Source organism: Mustela putorius, unplaced genomic scaffold (assembly GCF_011764305.1).
Source record: "Mustela putorius furo isolate JIRA1106 unplaced genomic scaffold, ASM1176430v1.1 tig00000145_pilon_pilon_pilon, whole genome shotgun sequence".
Lineage (NCBI taxonomy): Eukaryota > Metazoa > Chordata > Mammalia > Carnivora > Mustelidae > Mustela > Mustela putorius.
The window spans coordinates 46,733,114-46,752,037 of NW_025421294.1; the positions used below are offsets into that span (position 1 = coordinate 46,733,114).

General features: G+C 36.0%; 1 protein-coding gene across 2 annotated transcripts in view; it reads right to left on the reverse strand.

Moving 5' to 3' along the window:
• GABRG2 (gamma-aminobutyric acid type A receptor subunit gamma2) overlaps window positions 1-4,692 on the reverse strand; it is a 102,894-nt gene extending 98,202 nt beyond the window's left edge. The window contains exon 1 of one of the 2 annotated variants that reach the window (XM_004737670.3): window positions 4,206-4,692. In XM_004737670.3, coding sequence (XP_004737727.1) covers window positions 4,206-4,312 — 107 coding nt within the window. In that variant the 5' untranslated portion in view covers window positions 4,313-4,692. The remainder of the gene's footprint in view (window positions 1-4,205) is intronic. The other variant, XM_004737671.3, reaches the window with a different exon arrangement.
• Window positions 4,693-18,924: the final 14,232 nt, after the last annotated feature.

The window sequence follows — 18,924 nt, forward strand, 5'->3', positions numbered from 1 at the left end:
CATGAACTCAAGTTTGGTTGTAGAACCAAAGTCTATGTAGTGAGACAAAAATATATACCTGTTCCCCTTCAACCACAAGTATGTGTCATTCCAGCAAAGCCTATTTAAACTGTGAAAATCCTGTCTTGGAATGACTAGGAATTGTGACAGCGACAAGAAGCCATAGCCCTACTATCATATTTAAACAAAGGTAAAGTCAGTCTTAATTTCTACTTGAAAAATTCTTGATATGGAAGCAGATTTTCAAGTATGTAGAACAAAGACCTCAATCATTAAATATTCCATAATTCAATTATTATGAGAAGATTATTCTAAATGAAGCCTATGATATCAGAGAGACATTTATGTAACTATTTAAATTAAAAGCCAATTCTTAAATTCCTGCCTACAATCTAAATGTTTTGTCTGGAGGGTGATGGGCAGCTGGACTCTGAGAAATACTGGGTGATAATATTTCTTTTTTCTCCCCTCCCCAGGTAGATGTTTGCCTCAGGGTAGATCATTAGAAATGGTGTATTTACAACCAAGGAATTAAGTATGCTGAGGAAATTATTTTTTTCTAGATAAAGCCAAGTGGTGCATTTGGAAAGATAGGACAAAGTAAGGTTGTATGTAGAGACTAATTCTGTTAACTAATTCTGTTAAAGTGAAGAATCACAATGTCCCCTCTACATGAAGGATCATAGCCTGTTTAAAGTTAAAAATGATGAGAAAAGTGGTTATGGGATAAAAAAAACTTCAACAACTCACAAAAAAGTCTCCTAAAGCATTTTAGGAGTTCAGGCAACAGCAAGAACAGAAAATATTTATGAATCTTTAACTTAATTTTTTTTTTTAATTCAATTGTTAGTACTTCAAAGTTAGGGTTACATTAAGGATCAAAAAGTCCATCAAATTCATCTCCACTCAACCTATCCTTGAAAATAAATTCATTGTTATAAAAATCTTATTTTATTCCAATAGAAATAACAATGTATTCTACCACTTAGTTCCAATTTATTCTAAAAATCTTTCTGTTGTATTTCCATTTCTTCTTGTTAGTGTATTTTTACTATAAGACAGAATGTAGTTGCATTGAAAGAGTTTATAAGATTGTGAAATTTGTTTTAAAACCTACATGTTTGAGTAGTTGTACATAGACTGTATGTAGTTTGTGAATATAATTACACACTTTCATACGCATATTTTATTTTTTCAGCCAATAGTTACCTCACACACGAGTTGCATTTATTAAAATTCTTTATAGGTATTCCCTATGCTTTGTGGTTTATATAATATGCCCAATGAGTTTCAAATAAAACATTCTATATGTGAAATTGACTCATTATGCTCAGTTGAATAATAAAGTAGCAATAATCAAAGCACTTGTAAATATTAAATATGGTGGCAAATAAACTTTTGAAATCAGCAAAGTAAATACCACTTTTCTTCAATATGTGGCCTAAGGTACTTGTTGAAAATGAATATTCCTGAGTTCCATCCCAGACATAATGATTTAGAATTTTTCAATGTATGGTTCAGGAATCTCCATTTTAGCAAGTTTTCTAGGTAATTCTTTTGATAGCACTATATACAAAATTCAGGACAGTTTATATAACCTTGAGGTTCAGAAATTAATATTCTACACATAAGAAGAGATACTAGCTATTATCATCCTCACCTCAAGGCTTTATATCCTTCCTTTACTTTTGTATAAGCACAATATAATAAATTTAATCAATTTAATAAAGAAAAAAACTTATTCTTTGCAATTATGGAAATAAATAAGTCAGTAAAATGTTTAGGTTTTTTTAATTCCTCTTCAACTTTCTAGGTGCTTCTACTTCCACTATTTACCCAAAAAGTCTCTTTTAATTTGGCTCCCAGTATCCCACATTTTCGCAGATGATTTTTGTCCTTCTTTAGAATCAGCTTTAGACATCAAAGCTTCTATTTCCATCCAGCCCTATTCAGCCACTCAAATGGCTTTTTTTTTTTTTAATGGGGTTGCAGCAAACTGAAACTCTGATCACATTCTCTGCACTAAACTGCAATGACTCCATTCCCTCTCATTACTGACAAAATGTGAAAATCCTATTGGAGAGTTTACATGACACATAGTTCCCATTCTTCAGAGCTATTTATAAAATCATCTAAGCTAGTATGCAAAGAATTAAACATTAAAATGTACCACTAAGTTTTACTTTTTATATAATAATTGGAAAAGAAAAGTCAGAGCTGTAGCAATGAAAAGACATCTTAAACATGATACCATCATGAATAATAATAAAATTACATATTTTTCATTAAAACAAGGCCATCAGAGATAAATAATAATGTATTCATCTAGTTAGTTAAAAACTGTTTACTAAGATAGACATGAATAGGAGGAAAGACCTATTTCCCTGTCTTGTCTAATTTCAATCCACAGGTTTCATAAATGCTAGGAATGTAAGAATGATGTTCTATCCATAAACAACTACCAACTCTGTAACTTCTGAAACAAATTAAGAGCTATACCTAACATTAGACAGAAAAACATATGTGCAAATTTTAAATAGAAAAAAAATGTTTTTTCAGGATTCCACTCAAATGTATTGCACATGAAACATTTCCAGTAAAAGGCTGTCTCCACTTTTGAGAAAGCCACCTCATCTCATACTCTTAATGAAAACACATTCTATTTTAAAGTAAAGGGAAAAGGTATGAAAAGTGCTGAAAGAATTAAGCAGACCCTGTCTCTGTTTAAAAACTCAAAAAAAAAAGCTTTCACACCTTATTTTCTCTGAGTCTCTTCTTAATCAGAAATCTGCATCTCCCATTACCTACCCTAGAGAATGGAGGACCAAAGAAGTTAGCTCAAAATATTTTGATAAAATAATAGCTTAACTCCTCTCCCTTTTATCTCCTTTTGTTACAACTACTACATAAGAGTGTCAACTCCCATGAACACCTTAGGGCAAGGGCTTGATTTCTTCTATAGCTATTCTTTTCTCTTATTTGGGGGGAGGGCAGTATGAGAGTAATTCTTATAGGGTTTACTTCAAAATGACAGTATGGAAAAAAGCAAGAAATGTAAATAATCAACCTCTAACTTGCCTTTGGTCCTGGCTGGACATCCGGAGAGAATGTATATGTGTAGCGTCAGGGGCTGTTAGGTGTGTAGATAAATAATGCTTTTAGGTGGAGGAATATTCCCTGATACTTTTGGTGCAATAAAGTTCAAGAAAATTAAGATGCAAAACACTTCACAGCACACACTGGCTCAGGGTTTGGGGGAATTCATCTCTCCTCTTCCCACCTTTTCCATTTAGTGCAGCAAGGCTTTAAGGCATCAGTGCCTAACTTGACAATTTTGGCTTAACATTCACCTGGTTCAGCTTATTTTTTTCAACACTGCAGCAAGACCAAGTGCTTTCTAATCATATATCCTCCCTATGCATTCATCAACTAAATTCTCCACCCCGTGCCCCCTCCCATCTTCAAGGAGGCAGTAGGGAAATCAGAACAGGGCTCCCAGAGGTCATTAGTACTCCTTGGCTCCTTTGGCCTTCCATCTGTACTATAGGGATGTCCTATATAGAATTAGATATCCTATGGGGCTAGATAAGCCTCTTTCCTTTTGGCCCTAACTGGGACTGCTGTCCCTGGTGCTGAACCATGTTTGCCCATCAGGGAATCTGCTGCCAGGTCAATGGGGCTGAATAGAAAATCTGGCTGACTGGTCTTAAAGAATGCTCAGGTACAGGAACAAGCAATACTTTGGTGAACAGGAACAGAACCCCTCCCCCCCATACACACACACACACACACACACACACACACATATCTCCCGGGTATTCTCCAGGATCCCGTTTGCAGTGTTCTCCTCCAGACCCCCACCCAAAACGCCTCCAACATGGCCTCAAATGCCGGCTTGTATCAGCACAGCCCACCTCAATATCAGATTGCAGTATTATGAAAATGCTACCCCCCAAACACAAAGTCTTTATGACGTTAGCTTTTCTACTCTAAAACAAAACAAAATCTAATTAATTAATAAATAAACCAAAGTGACCTTCTTCTTTCCTCTCTCTATCTTCTACCCTGTATTTTCACATTCCCCCAAATAATAACCCCATATCCTAGAACAGGGTTTAAAATCGGGGTGGTCTTCCTAGTTCCACATCCCCAGCCCCTCCCCCACCCCTCCGGAACAAAACAACGCTGAAAACAGCACATCTTACCCAGGGTAGAGCGATAGCAGGAGCAGGATCCACACCGTCATTTTCTGTGAAAATACAGGAGTCGAGTAGTCTGAGCTTCCTGTGCTCCATATATTTGTCGAACTCATCGGGTTTTTTTTTTTTTTTTTTTCCTCTTCTGCCTCTAGTCTCTTGGTTGCAGAAGAATCCCTCCCCTTTGTATTATTATTATGCTTATAATCTGATGGTGGCTCCCCCCACCTGCCTCTAGTAGGTCCCGACAGTGGGGAGCTGTATTGCCATCAGCTTTGGGAATTAATATTCAGGGGGCAGAAATAAGATCGGCACAAACGCTTGCAGATACCATCAAAGCGTCAGCTCTGGGAGCGGCTTCCAAGTCTGGGGGAATAATGTATTTGAGGCAGGGGGAGGGTAAGGGAGAGACGCACACCGAGACAAATAAGGGAGAGAGATGCGCGCACACTCTACACATACACATGCCCCTCACACTCTCACATACTTCCCCAGGTCCATCATTTTAGGTCTGTTTATTTGTTTGCTCTGTTTTGATTTCTTTTCTTTTTTTCTTTCTTTCCTTTTTTTTTTTTTTTTTTTCCTTTTTCTTTTAGAGTGGGAAGGCAGGGTTACGGCTGTGTGTGTGTGTTTAAAAGAATTTTTTAAAAAGATCAGAGTCTCTGCGCGGTTAACTATCACGCAGATTAACTCTGAGGTCAAAGTGGAAGAGATGCTCGCTGCTGCAGCACGAATTAACACATGCGTGGTGTCTTCCAACGCTTTTAAACTCCTTACCGCACACACAAGCATGGAAGGACTGACTTACATGGGGACAAGAGATGCCTTAACAACCCAGTAAATTGTATCACCAATGACAGAAGGTTTTGTCTCATCAGATCTGCCAAGAATCCTTATTAAAATCATGCAGTCTTAGAAATCATGGTTACACTGTAGGGGGAGGAGGGGCAGATGGTGGGGGAGGAATGGCTCTTTGTAACATCTTGTAGGGAACCAGTTTTGGTGAATTTTCCATTTGAATGAAGGGAGAAAACATTAATAGAATTAAAAGACAGTTGAAAAATTCCATGCTCCCCAGGATTCACTCCTCCATTTTCTGTTCCCCATCTCTAGTGAAAATATAAAGACAAAAACTACTTGAAGGTTGAAGAATATAATAGCATTGACATAGCTGCTTGAGTAAAGAATACAGAGCACAAAATAGGGGCTGCTTTGGGAAGAGAGTTGGATAGAGGGGGAAGGTCAAGAGGACGCCGAACAATATAAGGAGATTCCTATTTGCTGTGTGGAGATTGACTTTTTTTTTCATTCTGCTTGGTGACAATCCTTAAAATTTGTGGTGTAGATGAGTCGTGTTAGCATGCTTCCCTCTTGCCTACAATGTTACCATGGATACTGATACATGGGAGATATCCCTCTGTGCCATCCTAGTTCGTCTGCCACAGAGGAAACCCCATTACTCATCATCATAAAGAAGAAAGTGAAAGAGTGTTTCAAGTTTTCTGTAGAGTCCAGGCCACCGCAAAGATGTACATGGAGAAATACAGGTGAAGAGGACAAATCAGACCCTTGCTGGTATATAGCAGGGCGACACTTCAAAAGCTGTATCTTTTCTACAGGAAGAAAGTCTTCCAGTTGGGGAACTTTAGTATGGAGTCCAGGAGGCATACGAATCTAACAGGAAACCAATAAGTCCACATTCCACCCACAATCCTAAGGACTGCTCAAGGAGAGCAGAATTACTGGTAGCTCCTGCCAATGACAGAAGCTGAGGAGATTCATTCTGAAAATGAAACAAAAAATGCCTAAAAGACATACTTGGAATGCTGCACACCTTCAGAAAACTGCCCTACTTTATGGCATTTGAACAAAATCTAATCAAAACACTATTCACAGGCAGCAATTGACTTCTTTCTATTGTGATTAAAACAGAGGAAGAACTAATGCAAATCCCTATCTTTGTAATTCTCTTGTTCCTTGCTGCGCAGTGAGGAACTTTGGCCCTCCTTATATTTACATTTATTTACGAAAAGATGCTGGGTTGTTAATAGCTATATCTTTGTTTTTAGTGAAGATACTCTATTGTGTTTTTGTAAACTAGGGCCTAATGCCTACCAAAACCAAGCCAGGGAGAGAAATGAAAGGAAAGGGCTGGTTCTGAATAAATCAAGTGGTGGAAACATACACACTTGAAGAGTTACTATACCCCATTGGGATGGGTTTCCACGGCTCCTTCCACTTAGAGATGCCAGAGGAACTGGGAATAAAAGTATAAGTATCCTAATTTTTAAAACACAAAGGAGGGCATACCAAACACAGGCAGGCCAATAGTTTCAAATACTGTTTCATACCACCTAAAAAATTGATGTGAAAATTCGGTCTTCTTGCAGTTTTGCAACATTAAGTTTTTTTCCCCAAGTTTAGTGACAAGCATATTAACCTGGAAGAATGAATGCTTTCACGTTGACAAAGTAGTAATTCATATACCAATCCCTTATCAGTATCACAATAATCTCCATAAATTCTAATCTATTTTAATAATGGAATACCTCTCACTATATTAAGAGAATCCGTGGAGGAAAATTTACTTTGTATAGTATTTGGGTACAATTTTACTGGCACTATTCCCGGTTAGACTTCGTTTTGCCTCTGTGGGCCTGTGGGTGCTCTGAAGAAAATCATTTTAATGTATTTTTTAAGATTTTGCAATACATATTAAATTACATATTAAATTGTAAGTTACCTTATCCACTAATTTTTTTTCTAATTTTTTAAATTTTTAATTACCTTTTAGTTACATACTTAAGAAAGTATGTTTATAATGCATATTTAAATAACTATTATGTATTAAGTATGATGGCTATACTTCCATTGTAAATAATATATGTATTTATGTGTATATATTTATATTAAAATTTAAAAATTATTGTAATATAGAAAGGAAAAAACTACCACCTACATTCTGTCATCCAAGCAAGCTGTTCTCAATATCCTAGAAATTCATTTCGCAGTTTTTTTCTAAATAAAGTTTTATTTTTACTTTTAATTTGACATTTTATTATTGTTACTATTATTATAGTATTACTATGCTCAAAAGTGAATTATGAGGTCAAATGTTGGACCAGTTTGGCTGTTGATACTGTAAGGGCCTATTTAGCCAGAGCAGCCCACCTCAGTTGAACAGCCATTCTGTTGTTTATGCAGTAAAACTTAAATTGACCCTGCCCGCCCCCAGAGGAAGTTATTTAAAAGCAAGTCCTGGAAACCAGTCCCAGGTAACTAAGCCCAACTACAAGGGTGTGTCAGGTCAGGTAGAGATAACAGCCCTAATGCAGGGATGAGTCGGGTCAGGTGGAGACATACAATAGGTAAAGCTCACATACTGTCTCCCTAGCTACCAAGGAGTGTGGGCCCCGCCTTTTGGGCGCCAATTCTCACCAAGGTGATAGGCTAGTTCAGATGTCTACTATGGAATGAATTGTAGTTCAATTGGGCACCTGTGTGTGACCTAGCATGACTGTGCAGCTTTCTCTGTGTGTTGCAATCTCATTGGCCACCCGTGGGTGGCCAGGCTCAACCACATGGCCTTTGCTCTATAAACATTAGTCTGCGAGGCAGAGAGGGGCAGCACTCTCTGTAAGAGGCATGGCCCCAGTCGGTTGGTTTGATTCTCCATGCTTGGCGCGAAATAAAGCTTTGCTTGACCTTGGCTTTGTATCATCTCGCTCCTTTAATCACGGACCCATTTTTGGGGGATCCAACAATACCAAATGTCTCATCACTTGAGGAATTAAAACATTTTACTTAGGTTCTAGTTCTGATAATGATGAAATTGACTAGCCAGTCTGAATATAATAATTTTAAGTGGTAGACAAAATATAAAATAAACAACTGTGTAAAATACTAGAATGTTGAACACTTGATCACAGAAAGACAAAACTGAATTGGAGGAGATCTAAGATTATGTGGCTTTTCCACTGAGGGTGGTTAACAGATGACCAGTTTTTCCCTATTTGCCATGAACTTGCCTGGTATTAGCATGGGAAGTCCCACATCCCAGGAAAACCCTCAATCCTACAGGGACAAGATAGCTAGAATCCAAAGGCAGCTATTTTATGGTTGGAGATTGTGTGTGTGTGTGTGTGTGTGTGTGTGTGTGTGTAAAGATTTTATTTATTTGACAGAGAGAGGGAACAAGCAGGGGAAGCAGCAGAGGGAGAAGTAGGCTCCCCACTGAGCATGAAGCCCAATGTGGGCCTTGATCCCAAGACCCTGGGATCATGACCTGAGTGGAAGGAAGATACTTAACCAACTGAGCCACCCAGGCACCCCCTGGTCTGAGATTTAAAAAGAGGGTGTGGGCCTGCCAGAGCCTCTCAAACTGACAGCGGAAATCACACAAAAGAGTAACAACAAAGGGAGGTAAGACTCCAAATCTGTATGCAAACTTCCCTTAGATGTTTGTTTTTGGGTAAAAGGGGGAAAAGACACAAAGAAGCCTGGAGAAAAGCAAAAACTGAAAGGCTGAAAAAGCTGAACCATAGTTCAGTGGCCACTCACTGCAGGAGATTCCCACTTTGGAGTCTGAATCCACCAAGTTAGAGGATCATAATAAATATCTACACTTTCCTTAGAAACCCTAGGATGATCAAAACCCTTCTCTATTCTAGGACTAAGGATTTGCTCTAAACCTAAGGACAAAACTGAAGCTAACCGGAAAACAGGATAAACTAATCCTGCACCCCATGAAAGTCCATTTGCTAATAACTCCTAATAAAACAAAAATCAACATTCTTTAGAGGATTCTTAAAAATCAGAATGTCAATAATATATAAATTGTATTGATACATGGTACAATTCTTTGATGCATGGTTAAAAAAAAAAGATACATGAAGCACAGGATAATAGGACACTTTTTCTAAAAAAGTAGCATTCGATATAAACCAACAAAACCTGAGATCCGGGGCGCCTGGGTGGCTCAGTGGTTTAAGCCGCTGCCTTCAGCTCGGGTCGTGATCTCAGGGTCCTGGGATCGGGTCCCACTTCGGGCTCTCTGCTGGGCAGGGAGCCTGCTTCCTCCTCTCTCTCTGCCTGTCTCTCCATCTACTTGTGATTTCTCTCTGTCAAATAAATAAATAAAGTCTTTAAAAAAAAAAAAAAAAAAACCTGAGATCCAATTAGCAAATAAGGGATATTCAGTCAACTGTATTAAATAGATCAGTGACTTAAAGGAACATATGGTTATGATTTTTATGTGGTCAATGAGTGTAGACTAGGGACTCTCAGCAAAGAAATGCAAACTTTTAAAAAAAGGCAAATTCTAGAACTGAAATTTATAATGACTGCAAGGAAAAGTTTATGCATGAGTTTTAATAGCAGATTGGCAATTGCAGAATAGTAGAAGAAATAACCAGTAGACTTGAAGATAAATCGGTAAAAATTATCTAACATAAAAAACACAGAAAAATGTTGAAAAAAACTTAAAAGAGCTACTAAAAACCTGTGTGACAATATCAAGCCTCCTAAAAAAGTAGTGTAGGAGGAGAAGAAAGAGAGAATAAACCAGAAACATATTTAAAGTAATAATGGCCAAAAAACTCCCCCAAATTGATGAAAAATATTACATTAGATCCAGGAAGCTCAGAGGACTCCAAGCACGGTTAACATAATGAAAACTACTCCTGGAAACTTTACAGTCACACATCTAAAAACTGAAGATTAAATGAAAGCTTTACAAATATTCAGAGAATAATGAAACACATTAATTGCTAGAGGCTAATAATGCAATGATGGTTGACTGATGAAAACAATTAGGGTCAGAAAACAGTGGGTGACGTCTTTAAAGTGCTGAAAGAAAATGTATACATCAAATTCTAAATCTAATAAATGGATCTTTCAAAACTGAAGAAAAAAGAGACATTTTCAAATAAAGGCTGAGAGAATTTGTCACCAGCAGAAATGAGATAGAAATAAATTGTTCAGACTGAGGGCAAGTGATACTGTATGGAAACCCAGATCTATACAAATGGAGAGCATCAAGCATGGTTAATATTTGAGGAAAATAAACCACATATTTTATTGTGTTCCCTTTAAAAGAGATCTGACTTTTAAATGCAAATATTGTAACAGCTCATTTTGGAGTTATAACACATATATGTATAAAAGCACAAAGTATCCCAGAGCTGGAGTTAAGTTATATTCTTCCAAATTTCTTCTATTTCATAAAGTGACATAATAGTAAGTATAAATAGACTTTGATGATTAAAAAATGAAAATGGCAATCCTTAAAGCACCACTGCAAATAATATAGAAAGGTATAGCTAAAAATCATTAGAAAAATTAAAACCAAATACTAAAAATAATTCATATATGAAAAAGAAGGCAGAAAATTACAGATGGGGAGAAAACAATGAGACAAGGAGAATACAAATAGCAAAATGCTGGCTGCAAATAGATATAAATTTTTAAAAAGTATTAGAAGAGATAAAGTACTATTTCTTACAAAGACAAAAGGACTGATTCATCAAGAGGACATAAATATTATAAATATTATAAAATTTTACACACCTGATAATAGAACTTAAAATGAAATGAAGCTACTGTGAGTTTTCACAGTGGAAACAGATATATCCCACACAGTTGGCAATATTAAAAGTCTTCTGACTTCTCATTTACAGAACACTATAGTCAGTAATTGCAGAGTAAATTAACAGATGTACATACTTTTCAACTCTTCATAAAATAACCCTCAATACATTTCAAATTTTGAGAGCTTACAGTGAATATTCTTTTAAAACAGAATTCAGTTCTAAATCAATGATGGTTAGAGAAATTCCAAAAATTTTGAAAATTGAACAGTATAGGTCTAAATAATTCATAGATCAAAGAGAAAACATTTTTTTTTGCCTCAAAACAAAAGAAAATACAATATTTCAAAATTTGTTTTGTGGAGCTAAAGCAGAACTTGGAGGAAACCTTTTTAACCATCAGTATATAGAAAAGAAGAAAAATTAAAATAAAATTTCTATGCTTTTCTGGCTTTAGAAGCTAGAAAAAAAATAGAGTTCTACATATATGTAGTCATTTAATTTTCAATAAAAGGGAGGCATTTCAAAGTGGACAGTTTAATATTTTAAAACTGATGTTGGAATAGATGGGTAATTTTTATTTTATTATTATTATTTTCTAGGTAGGCTCCATACCCAATGTGGGGCTTGAACTCAGACCCTAAAATTAAGAGTCACATTCTCTACTGACTCAGCCAGCCAGACACCTCTAAATAGGCAATTTTGAAAAAATAATAATAATAACCTTTGTCTTTTACTCCATCATACATGCAAAGGCTAAAAATTACAGTTTTTAGAAAGAAGCACTACCTTCATGAATTTAGGGTAAGCAAAAATTTCTTAGAGAAGTTATAAAAACTAAGCATAAAATATGACATTGATAATTTGGGACTTCAGAAAAATAAAAATTTTTGTTTATCTTAAGAGTCTACTAAAAAATAATGAAAAGGCAAGTCACAAACAGGGAGAAAATATTAATAATGAAAATATCTAGCAAAGAACCTATATCCAGAATACATAAAGAAATCCTTTATCTAATTAGCAAAAATGCCGACAACTTAATAAAAATGGTCAAAATACGTGAATAGACATTTAAGGAAAAAAATGTATATCTAATAAGTACATGAAAAGTTTCTCATTGTCAGCATTCACTAAGACGATATGAACTGAAACCACAATGCTACCTCTTCATATTAACAAAACTGGCAATACCAAATGTTTTGAGTGTAGAGAGAAACTATAATTCGTACATTTTCTGATAAGAATGTAAAATGGTACAACCATTTGCAAAAGATTTGGGCAGTTTCTTACAATGTTAAACATTCACTTGTCATATGACAAAGTGATTCCACATCAAGGTATCTATCAAAGAAAAATAAAAATAGGTGTCCTGCCCCAAAAAAGGCCCTGTACAAGAAGTTTGTAGAAGATTTATCAGATTTGGAACAATCCAAATATCATTCATAGGAGAATAGATAATCAGATTCCATGCCATACTTATAAAATGGAAAAATGCATTAGTTAGTGTTCCTAAGAGTAGCTTACTCACATGCAGCATACATACACACATATAAATATATACACACATACACATACATACATGCATTTAAGAACATAGTTGAATTTCAAAAAATATCAAGTAAGAGAAGCCAGGCCAAAAATAAATAAATAAATCCAGTTATATGATCTTCAGGGGCAGCAAAAGAAATCCATGTGACTAAAATCAGAATGGATCTTCCCTAGAATAGATGTGAATTAACTAGTTGCAGTACAGGAGAAATCTCTGGGATGAAGGAAATATTTTCTATCTTGATTAGGAAGGTTGTTAAGGCTTATCCCCTGATAAAACTTTCCAATTTTACACTAAGATCTAACCATTCCACTGTATGTTAATTTCACTTTAATATTAAACTTTATTGATAAATAACATCCTTATCTATAAGCATAATTTGCCTCAGGCACAGTGCTGTGTGACAGGCATTATTTTATCCTCCTTGAAAAACTATAAGGCAGGAACAATTCCCTGGCAATTTTCCACATGGGAAGATTAAAGTTTAGGGAGGTTAAATTATTTGCCCAAGGTAACCTGTAGAGTTGTTATATAGTTTGTGGCAAAGCAGATTTTAAAGATAAGCAATATGTCTTAAGAAAACTGAACTCTTAAGCATGAATATGCAGTTTCTGAGTAACATGATGATGGTTAAGAAAAGTTATCGTCTTCTCTAATTATGAGCTATAATAAAACTTTAGGGGCAACATGATAGAATACAAAGAACAGAGTCCAGAGTCAGGTTCTGTCATGAACTCTGACTTTAGGAAAACTACTTCATGTCCTTAGGATTTACTTTCTCATCAATAAAATGAGGTATGATACAGGTGATATAGACGGATCCTTTCCATGCTAACATTCAGTAACCTAAGATTCCAACAGGATTTTAGAAGTAATGGAGTAGATGGAGTGTCCATATTTCCTCCAAATAGGTTAGCTCCTTTCATTACAGCATGACGTCTTTGCTATTGCACCGTTGGCTTGGTTATCTCAGTCTTGGTCTCTTTCTGTCTCATGGGAAACTCAAAGTATTTCATTGCTCAGGGTACTGGATGAGCCGGATTTACAGCTGGAGTCTATTTTCCCATAATTGAATCTGTACTGACCTTGAATTTTCTTTGTCCAATAGAATGTACAGATGTGTGAGTTTTTAAATATGGGCCTCAAAAGTCATCTCCACCTGGGTGGCTCAGTGGGTTAAGCCACTGCCTTCGGCTCAGGTCATGATCTCGGGGTCCCAGGATCGAGTCCCGCATCGGGCTCTCTGCTCAGCAGGGAGCCTGCTTCCTCCAATCTCTCTCTCTCTCTGCCTGCCTCTCTGCCTACTTGTGCTCTCTCTCTGTCAAATAAATAAATAAAATCTTTAAAAAAAGTCATCTCCACTTCTATCTTCCTCTCTTTGGAATGCTCTTGCCATCATATAAAAACATCATTTTTCCCTAACCACAGGGAATTTAATTTTCAGTGTACTTTTCTAAGCACTTAAGAAGAGGGCTTGGCGTATAGTATGTACTCACTGAGAATTTACTAAAATCTAAAAGTTGAATCTTACCAAGTATTGTCCAGAACTTTACAGTTTACATTTGCCATAACAGTGGATGAAGGCCATGTTGGCCATTCTTTCAAAAAAATTTTTTTTAAATTATCAAAACTGTGGTCTGAAAATTGCAGGCATTCTCAACATTGACTTAGCATGGCACGCGACGTAAAAATTTGATCAATGCTGTCAATTACCTTGTAATGATTCTCAGATGTTCCAGGCAATCATGACACAGTAAAGCAGATTTCTTCCAGGCTAATGTTTCTAACCATTAATGATGTGCCTCCCAGGGATTTTCTCTTAGCCTTTGGAGTCACAAGAGTGTCATTTAGTGTGACAATGTTAGTGGATAGGACTGGTGGGACAGAGGCCAGGAGCTGTGGTATGAACTCACCTCCTACTAGCTCCAGAATCAAGTACCCCAGATAAGAGGATTATAAGCCACAGGGAAAATAAGGACAAATGAAAAGGACAGCAAATGATTACAGTGATCATTTATGGCATTCTTCAGATGCATTTGATTTCCCTTTGTTTTTCTTTGTGTTCAGTTGAAAGGTCAATCAGCTTTTAGATGGTTGATTTCATTTTAAAAAAAATTTTATTTGTGGTAGAAGACACAAATACAAGTACGATAATTACTGAAACATCTCAGTATATTTGACACAGTTTGCATCAGCAGAAAACAAATGTGAAAACTTTGAAAAAACTCAATATGGATCAGTTTGGTAAACTGTAAGAATGTTCAGCTTAAAATGATCAGACTCTTTTATTGAGGAAAGTAATTTCAGCACCTCAAAAGTAATTCTTAAAAGAAAACACGGCTTCAAGCTACAGAAAAATATGTGAAAATTTCTACTGCCCTTGTCAAAACGTGAGAGGTTTCAGCAAGAAAAATTAATCCATGTTTTAAGTCTTATTAGAAATTTTACCAACATGTCTGGGGCACAACTGATAAGGATTTTTTTTTTTTACTTTTGTCTAAATCCAATGTATGGGATGATAATAATAATGCTGTATGGGTTACATAAATTAATATATATAATTAATTTACACAATCTATAGCTTATATTGTAAGTTCAATAATTATCTCTTATGATCATTATGTATTTTCCTAGTATTTAACAACATTCATCAAAATTTATTAGTACCTAAGAGTTACCAGGCCTCAGTCTAGGCATCATTTAAACAGTTACTTTAAACCCATTTTGTGCCCTTGTGGAAATTACACTTCAGCCACTTAACTCTCTGCCATGCTCACTGTTAGCACACAAAGCAAGCCCTTTTCCTCTCCTCCTGTTTCATAGTGTCCAACTGCCTTGGAACAAGCTCAGTCTATCTAGTACATAGGTTCTTCTAAGATCTTTCTCACAAAAGTTCATTTCAAGTCTCTATATGCACTCATTCTTTTATCTTCCACATGAAATTCCAGGCACCTCTCACAGCTTTTCCTGATGCTGTCAGCTAATAAATGAATAGGTGTTTGCCAGGTATCAACATGTACAATTCAACTTAACATAAAACTCCAAACACTTTCCAATGTAGAACATTGCTGCTGCAGTGAAAAGACTTACTTCAGGATGAGAAATCTGAAAATGACAGGGGGAGACTAATGTACTCACTGTACATACATTTCTGCTTTTTCTTGGTATACCTTCCCTCGCTCTGTCCTTTTGTGGGAAACCCCCACAAAAACACAGCAAACAAACGAAAACATGCACATACGTTATGGCTGTTTCTTTTGTTTGTTTGTTTGTTTTTTAATGGATTTTTTTTAAAGATTTTATTTATTTGACAGACTGAGATCACAAGTATGCAGAAAGGCAGGCAGAGAGAAAGTGGGAAGCAGGATCCTCAACGAGCAGAGAGCCGGATGCAGGATCTTGTGCCATAAGATCCAGGACCCTGAGATCTTGACCCAAGCCGAAGGCAGAGGCTTAACCCACTGAGCCACCCAGGTAGGTGCCCCTGGTTTTTGTTTTTGTTTTTGTTTTTAACAAGGGCCTTAGATACACAGTTACTGTCTCTCTCTCTTATGAGGCACTTTTGAGGGTTTCTAAGAGATACCCCACAATGAGCTGCCAAAAGTTTTCCGGGACACACAACTCATCTGAGCGATAGTGATGATTCCGTCAGTTTGTACATCGCCGGGTAGAGCTCAGCCTCTGGACCGATCAGAAACGCTTTATGTGGAATCTTTCAAGACAGCCCACAGCCAACCCTCTTTCCTGGGAGCCATATCTGACTCACAGAAAACACAATTTTGTTGCCAAGCTCTGGAAGTACAGAATGTTTCCAATGCACGCAGTCTCTTCTCCTGCTACCAGAACGCTCTAGTCATAGCCTCTTGTCTCTAGACTGATACAATTCTGAGTCATATGCAGATCCCTCTGTCCCCCTAATTTACCAGGGAACTTCTATCATTCTCTTTGACTGGTTCCCTTGAGCTCCAGCCCTATGGCCTAAAATGAAGAGAAGAATTCATAATAGCTAAAAAATGGAGGCATCCCAGTGTACATCAATAGATAAATAGATAAGCAAAATGTGGTGCCTATATATATATTGGAATATTTTTCAACCTTAAAAAGGAAGGAAATTCTGACATATGTGATAACATGGATGAACCGTAAGGACATAGTGCTAAGCGAAATAAGCCAGTCACAAAAAGACCAAAAAAAAAAAAAAAGTGCATGATTCCACTTACATGAGATACTTATGGCATCAAAATCATATAGGCAGGAAGTGGGATGGCTGCTAGGGGAAGCAGTGAGGAGGAAATGGGGAGTTATTGTTTAATGGGTATAGCGTCAGTTTTATAAGAAGAAATGCATTTGGAGATGGATGGTGGTGATGGTTTTACAGCATTACGACAATAATTAGAAGAGAGAATTCCTTTGACATTAACTCTTCAATTCATATTAGTGAAGCAGTTACTTACTTCGCTTATTTATAAAGTTTATTCCAACTCGCTTGAATCCTTTTTCTAATAGAAAATACTTTCGAACTTAATTCTCTAGACACCCAAGCAAACCAGTATGTTTTCAAGTTCGTTTATCAGTTCATGCATTCATTCCTTTAACAAGAACTTTTAATTGTCACCTAAGTTGTCAGACACTGGGGTGTCTAGATGGCTCAGTTGGTTAAGCATTTGACTCTTAATTTCAGCTCAGGTCATGATTCTCTTTCCTCCTCTCCTCCTGCCCCTCTTGTCCTCTCTCTCTCCCTCTCAAAATAAATAAACAAATAGATAGATAGATACATAGATAGATAGATAAATAAAATAAAGTAAGGTGTCAGACACTGCACAAGGTACTGGCAATATAAAGGTGACTAAGCCATGATTTTTTTTTTCCTTAATCCCTATACAGATTCTTTAGGAGGGCAGCTTGGTGTTCACTTTCAGTCAGGTACATTTTGGAAAAATGCTTTAAGAGGATGAGTATTTATTGACATTCTAAGATTACACAAGGCTGGTTGTGGGAATTTGATACTGAATAGAACACCAGCTACAACTTGCTGAAATTGCTGTAGTTCATTAACCTTCTATTTATAAAATTAGATAGTTTAATACTTTTATTACCTTCCCATATTTGCATTAATTGTTATCAAATTACTCAGCAAAAAGTCATGAAATATAATGTGGGGCCTGAAATTGATTTTAGATAATACCAACCAATGCTTCTCCTGTACAAAAAAAAAAAAAAAAGAAAAGAAATTAAGCCCAGAGAGGTTTAATCACTGATCCAAAGTTACCTAGTTATTAACAGTCAGCATAGGGCATTCCAAACTGCAAAACCTCAAAATTCCTCTCCCAACCCACAAGAAAACAATTTTATAGTTTAAGACAGAGGTGGAGATTGTCACCATAAAATATTTGTGTTTCAGTATTTCTTGAATATGCTGCAATATGTAAAATTCTTTCCTGTTTATTTTATCCAATCTTCAAAGGATAATTTACTTTTCACTGAGTCTTGCCATTTAATTCTTCAATATAGTAGGCCAGTTTTCATCTATGACACTGGGGTGGCAGATGGAAGGAGCGCTTACTGCTGAAAGGCAGGTTGTGGGGGTGTTCAGTTAGGTTGTTTTGTAAGTTGTTTATAAATATAATTTAATGATACAACTTGGTCTGAACCACGTGTTGGTAACATTCTTAACCTCCTACTCTTCCATTCAGATAGTCTTATTTCTTTCTTGGAATCTTGATTCTACCCAGGTAATTACCCAACTGACAATCAACTATTTTATTTTTATTATTTTTTAAAAGTACTTTGTATACCTTAAGTCTACAGCAATGTAAACAATGATTGTAAGTTTTATTTCTATTTGAGACAAATTTGTTCATTTCAAACTAGGCTAGCATTAAGTTCTTAGTATGAGCAAAGAAATATGAAAAGCAAAATGTTCTTTCTGAACATAAAAATCTATGCTTTCAAACATTTTCCATTTTCCTTTAGACCATATTAACCTTGTCATCTCCAGATGCGATGGGAGGAAGCACTTGATCACTTACCATTTTATTTCAGACTTTGCATGTCAGTCTTTAAATGAATAAAAAAATTCCTGGAAAATTCAAACTCCAGTGTATATGTACCTACATAAAGGGGCTGTTTTTATTTTTGCTTTGTTTTCTCTTAAGCATATTTAATGAATGAATACGTAATTATATTGAGAGCCACATTTTAGTTATTTTATGAATAATTGAGTAAAATGCCATGCCCCTTGAATTTTTAAAAAAGCTTAATTTGTGTTGAAGCACAGGTTAAGTAACAAGAAAATAAAAGCAGCACAATTTATATTTGGCAAAATATAAGTCAATGTTAAAAACAAAGAAATATTTATGTTTCATAAAGACTATATTAAACTATTTAGTGACATGGAAAATACTGGGGACATTTTACTGAATAAGCAGGATTAAAAAGTATGTAATTATATGATTTTGACAAAGTTAAAAAATAATTCATAGTTGAGGAAAAAGAAATGAGTGAATGGTAGACAGATAGCTACTTTCAAGAAATATATTTTGGCTGCCAGAATTAACTGATTGGATATAGGCTAAAAATTCATAGCTCTGTA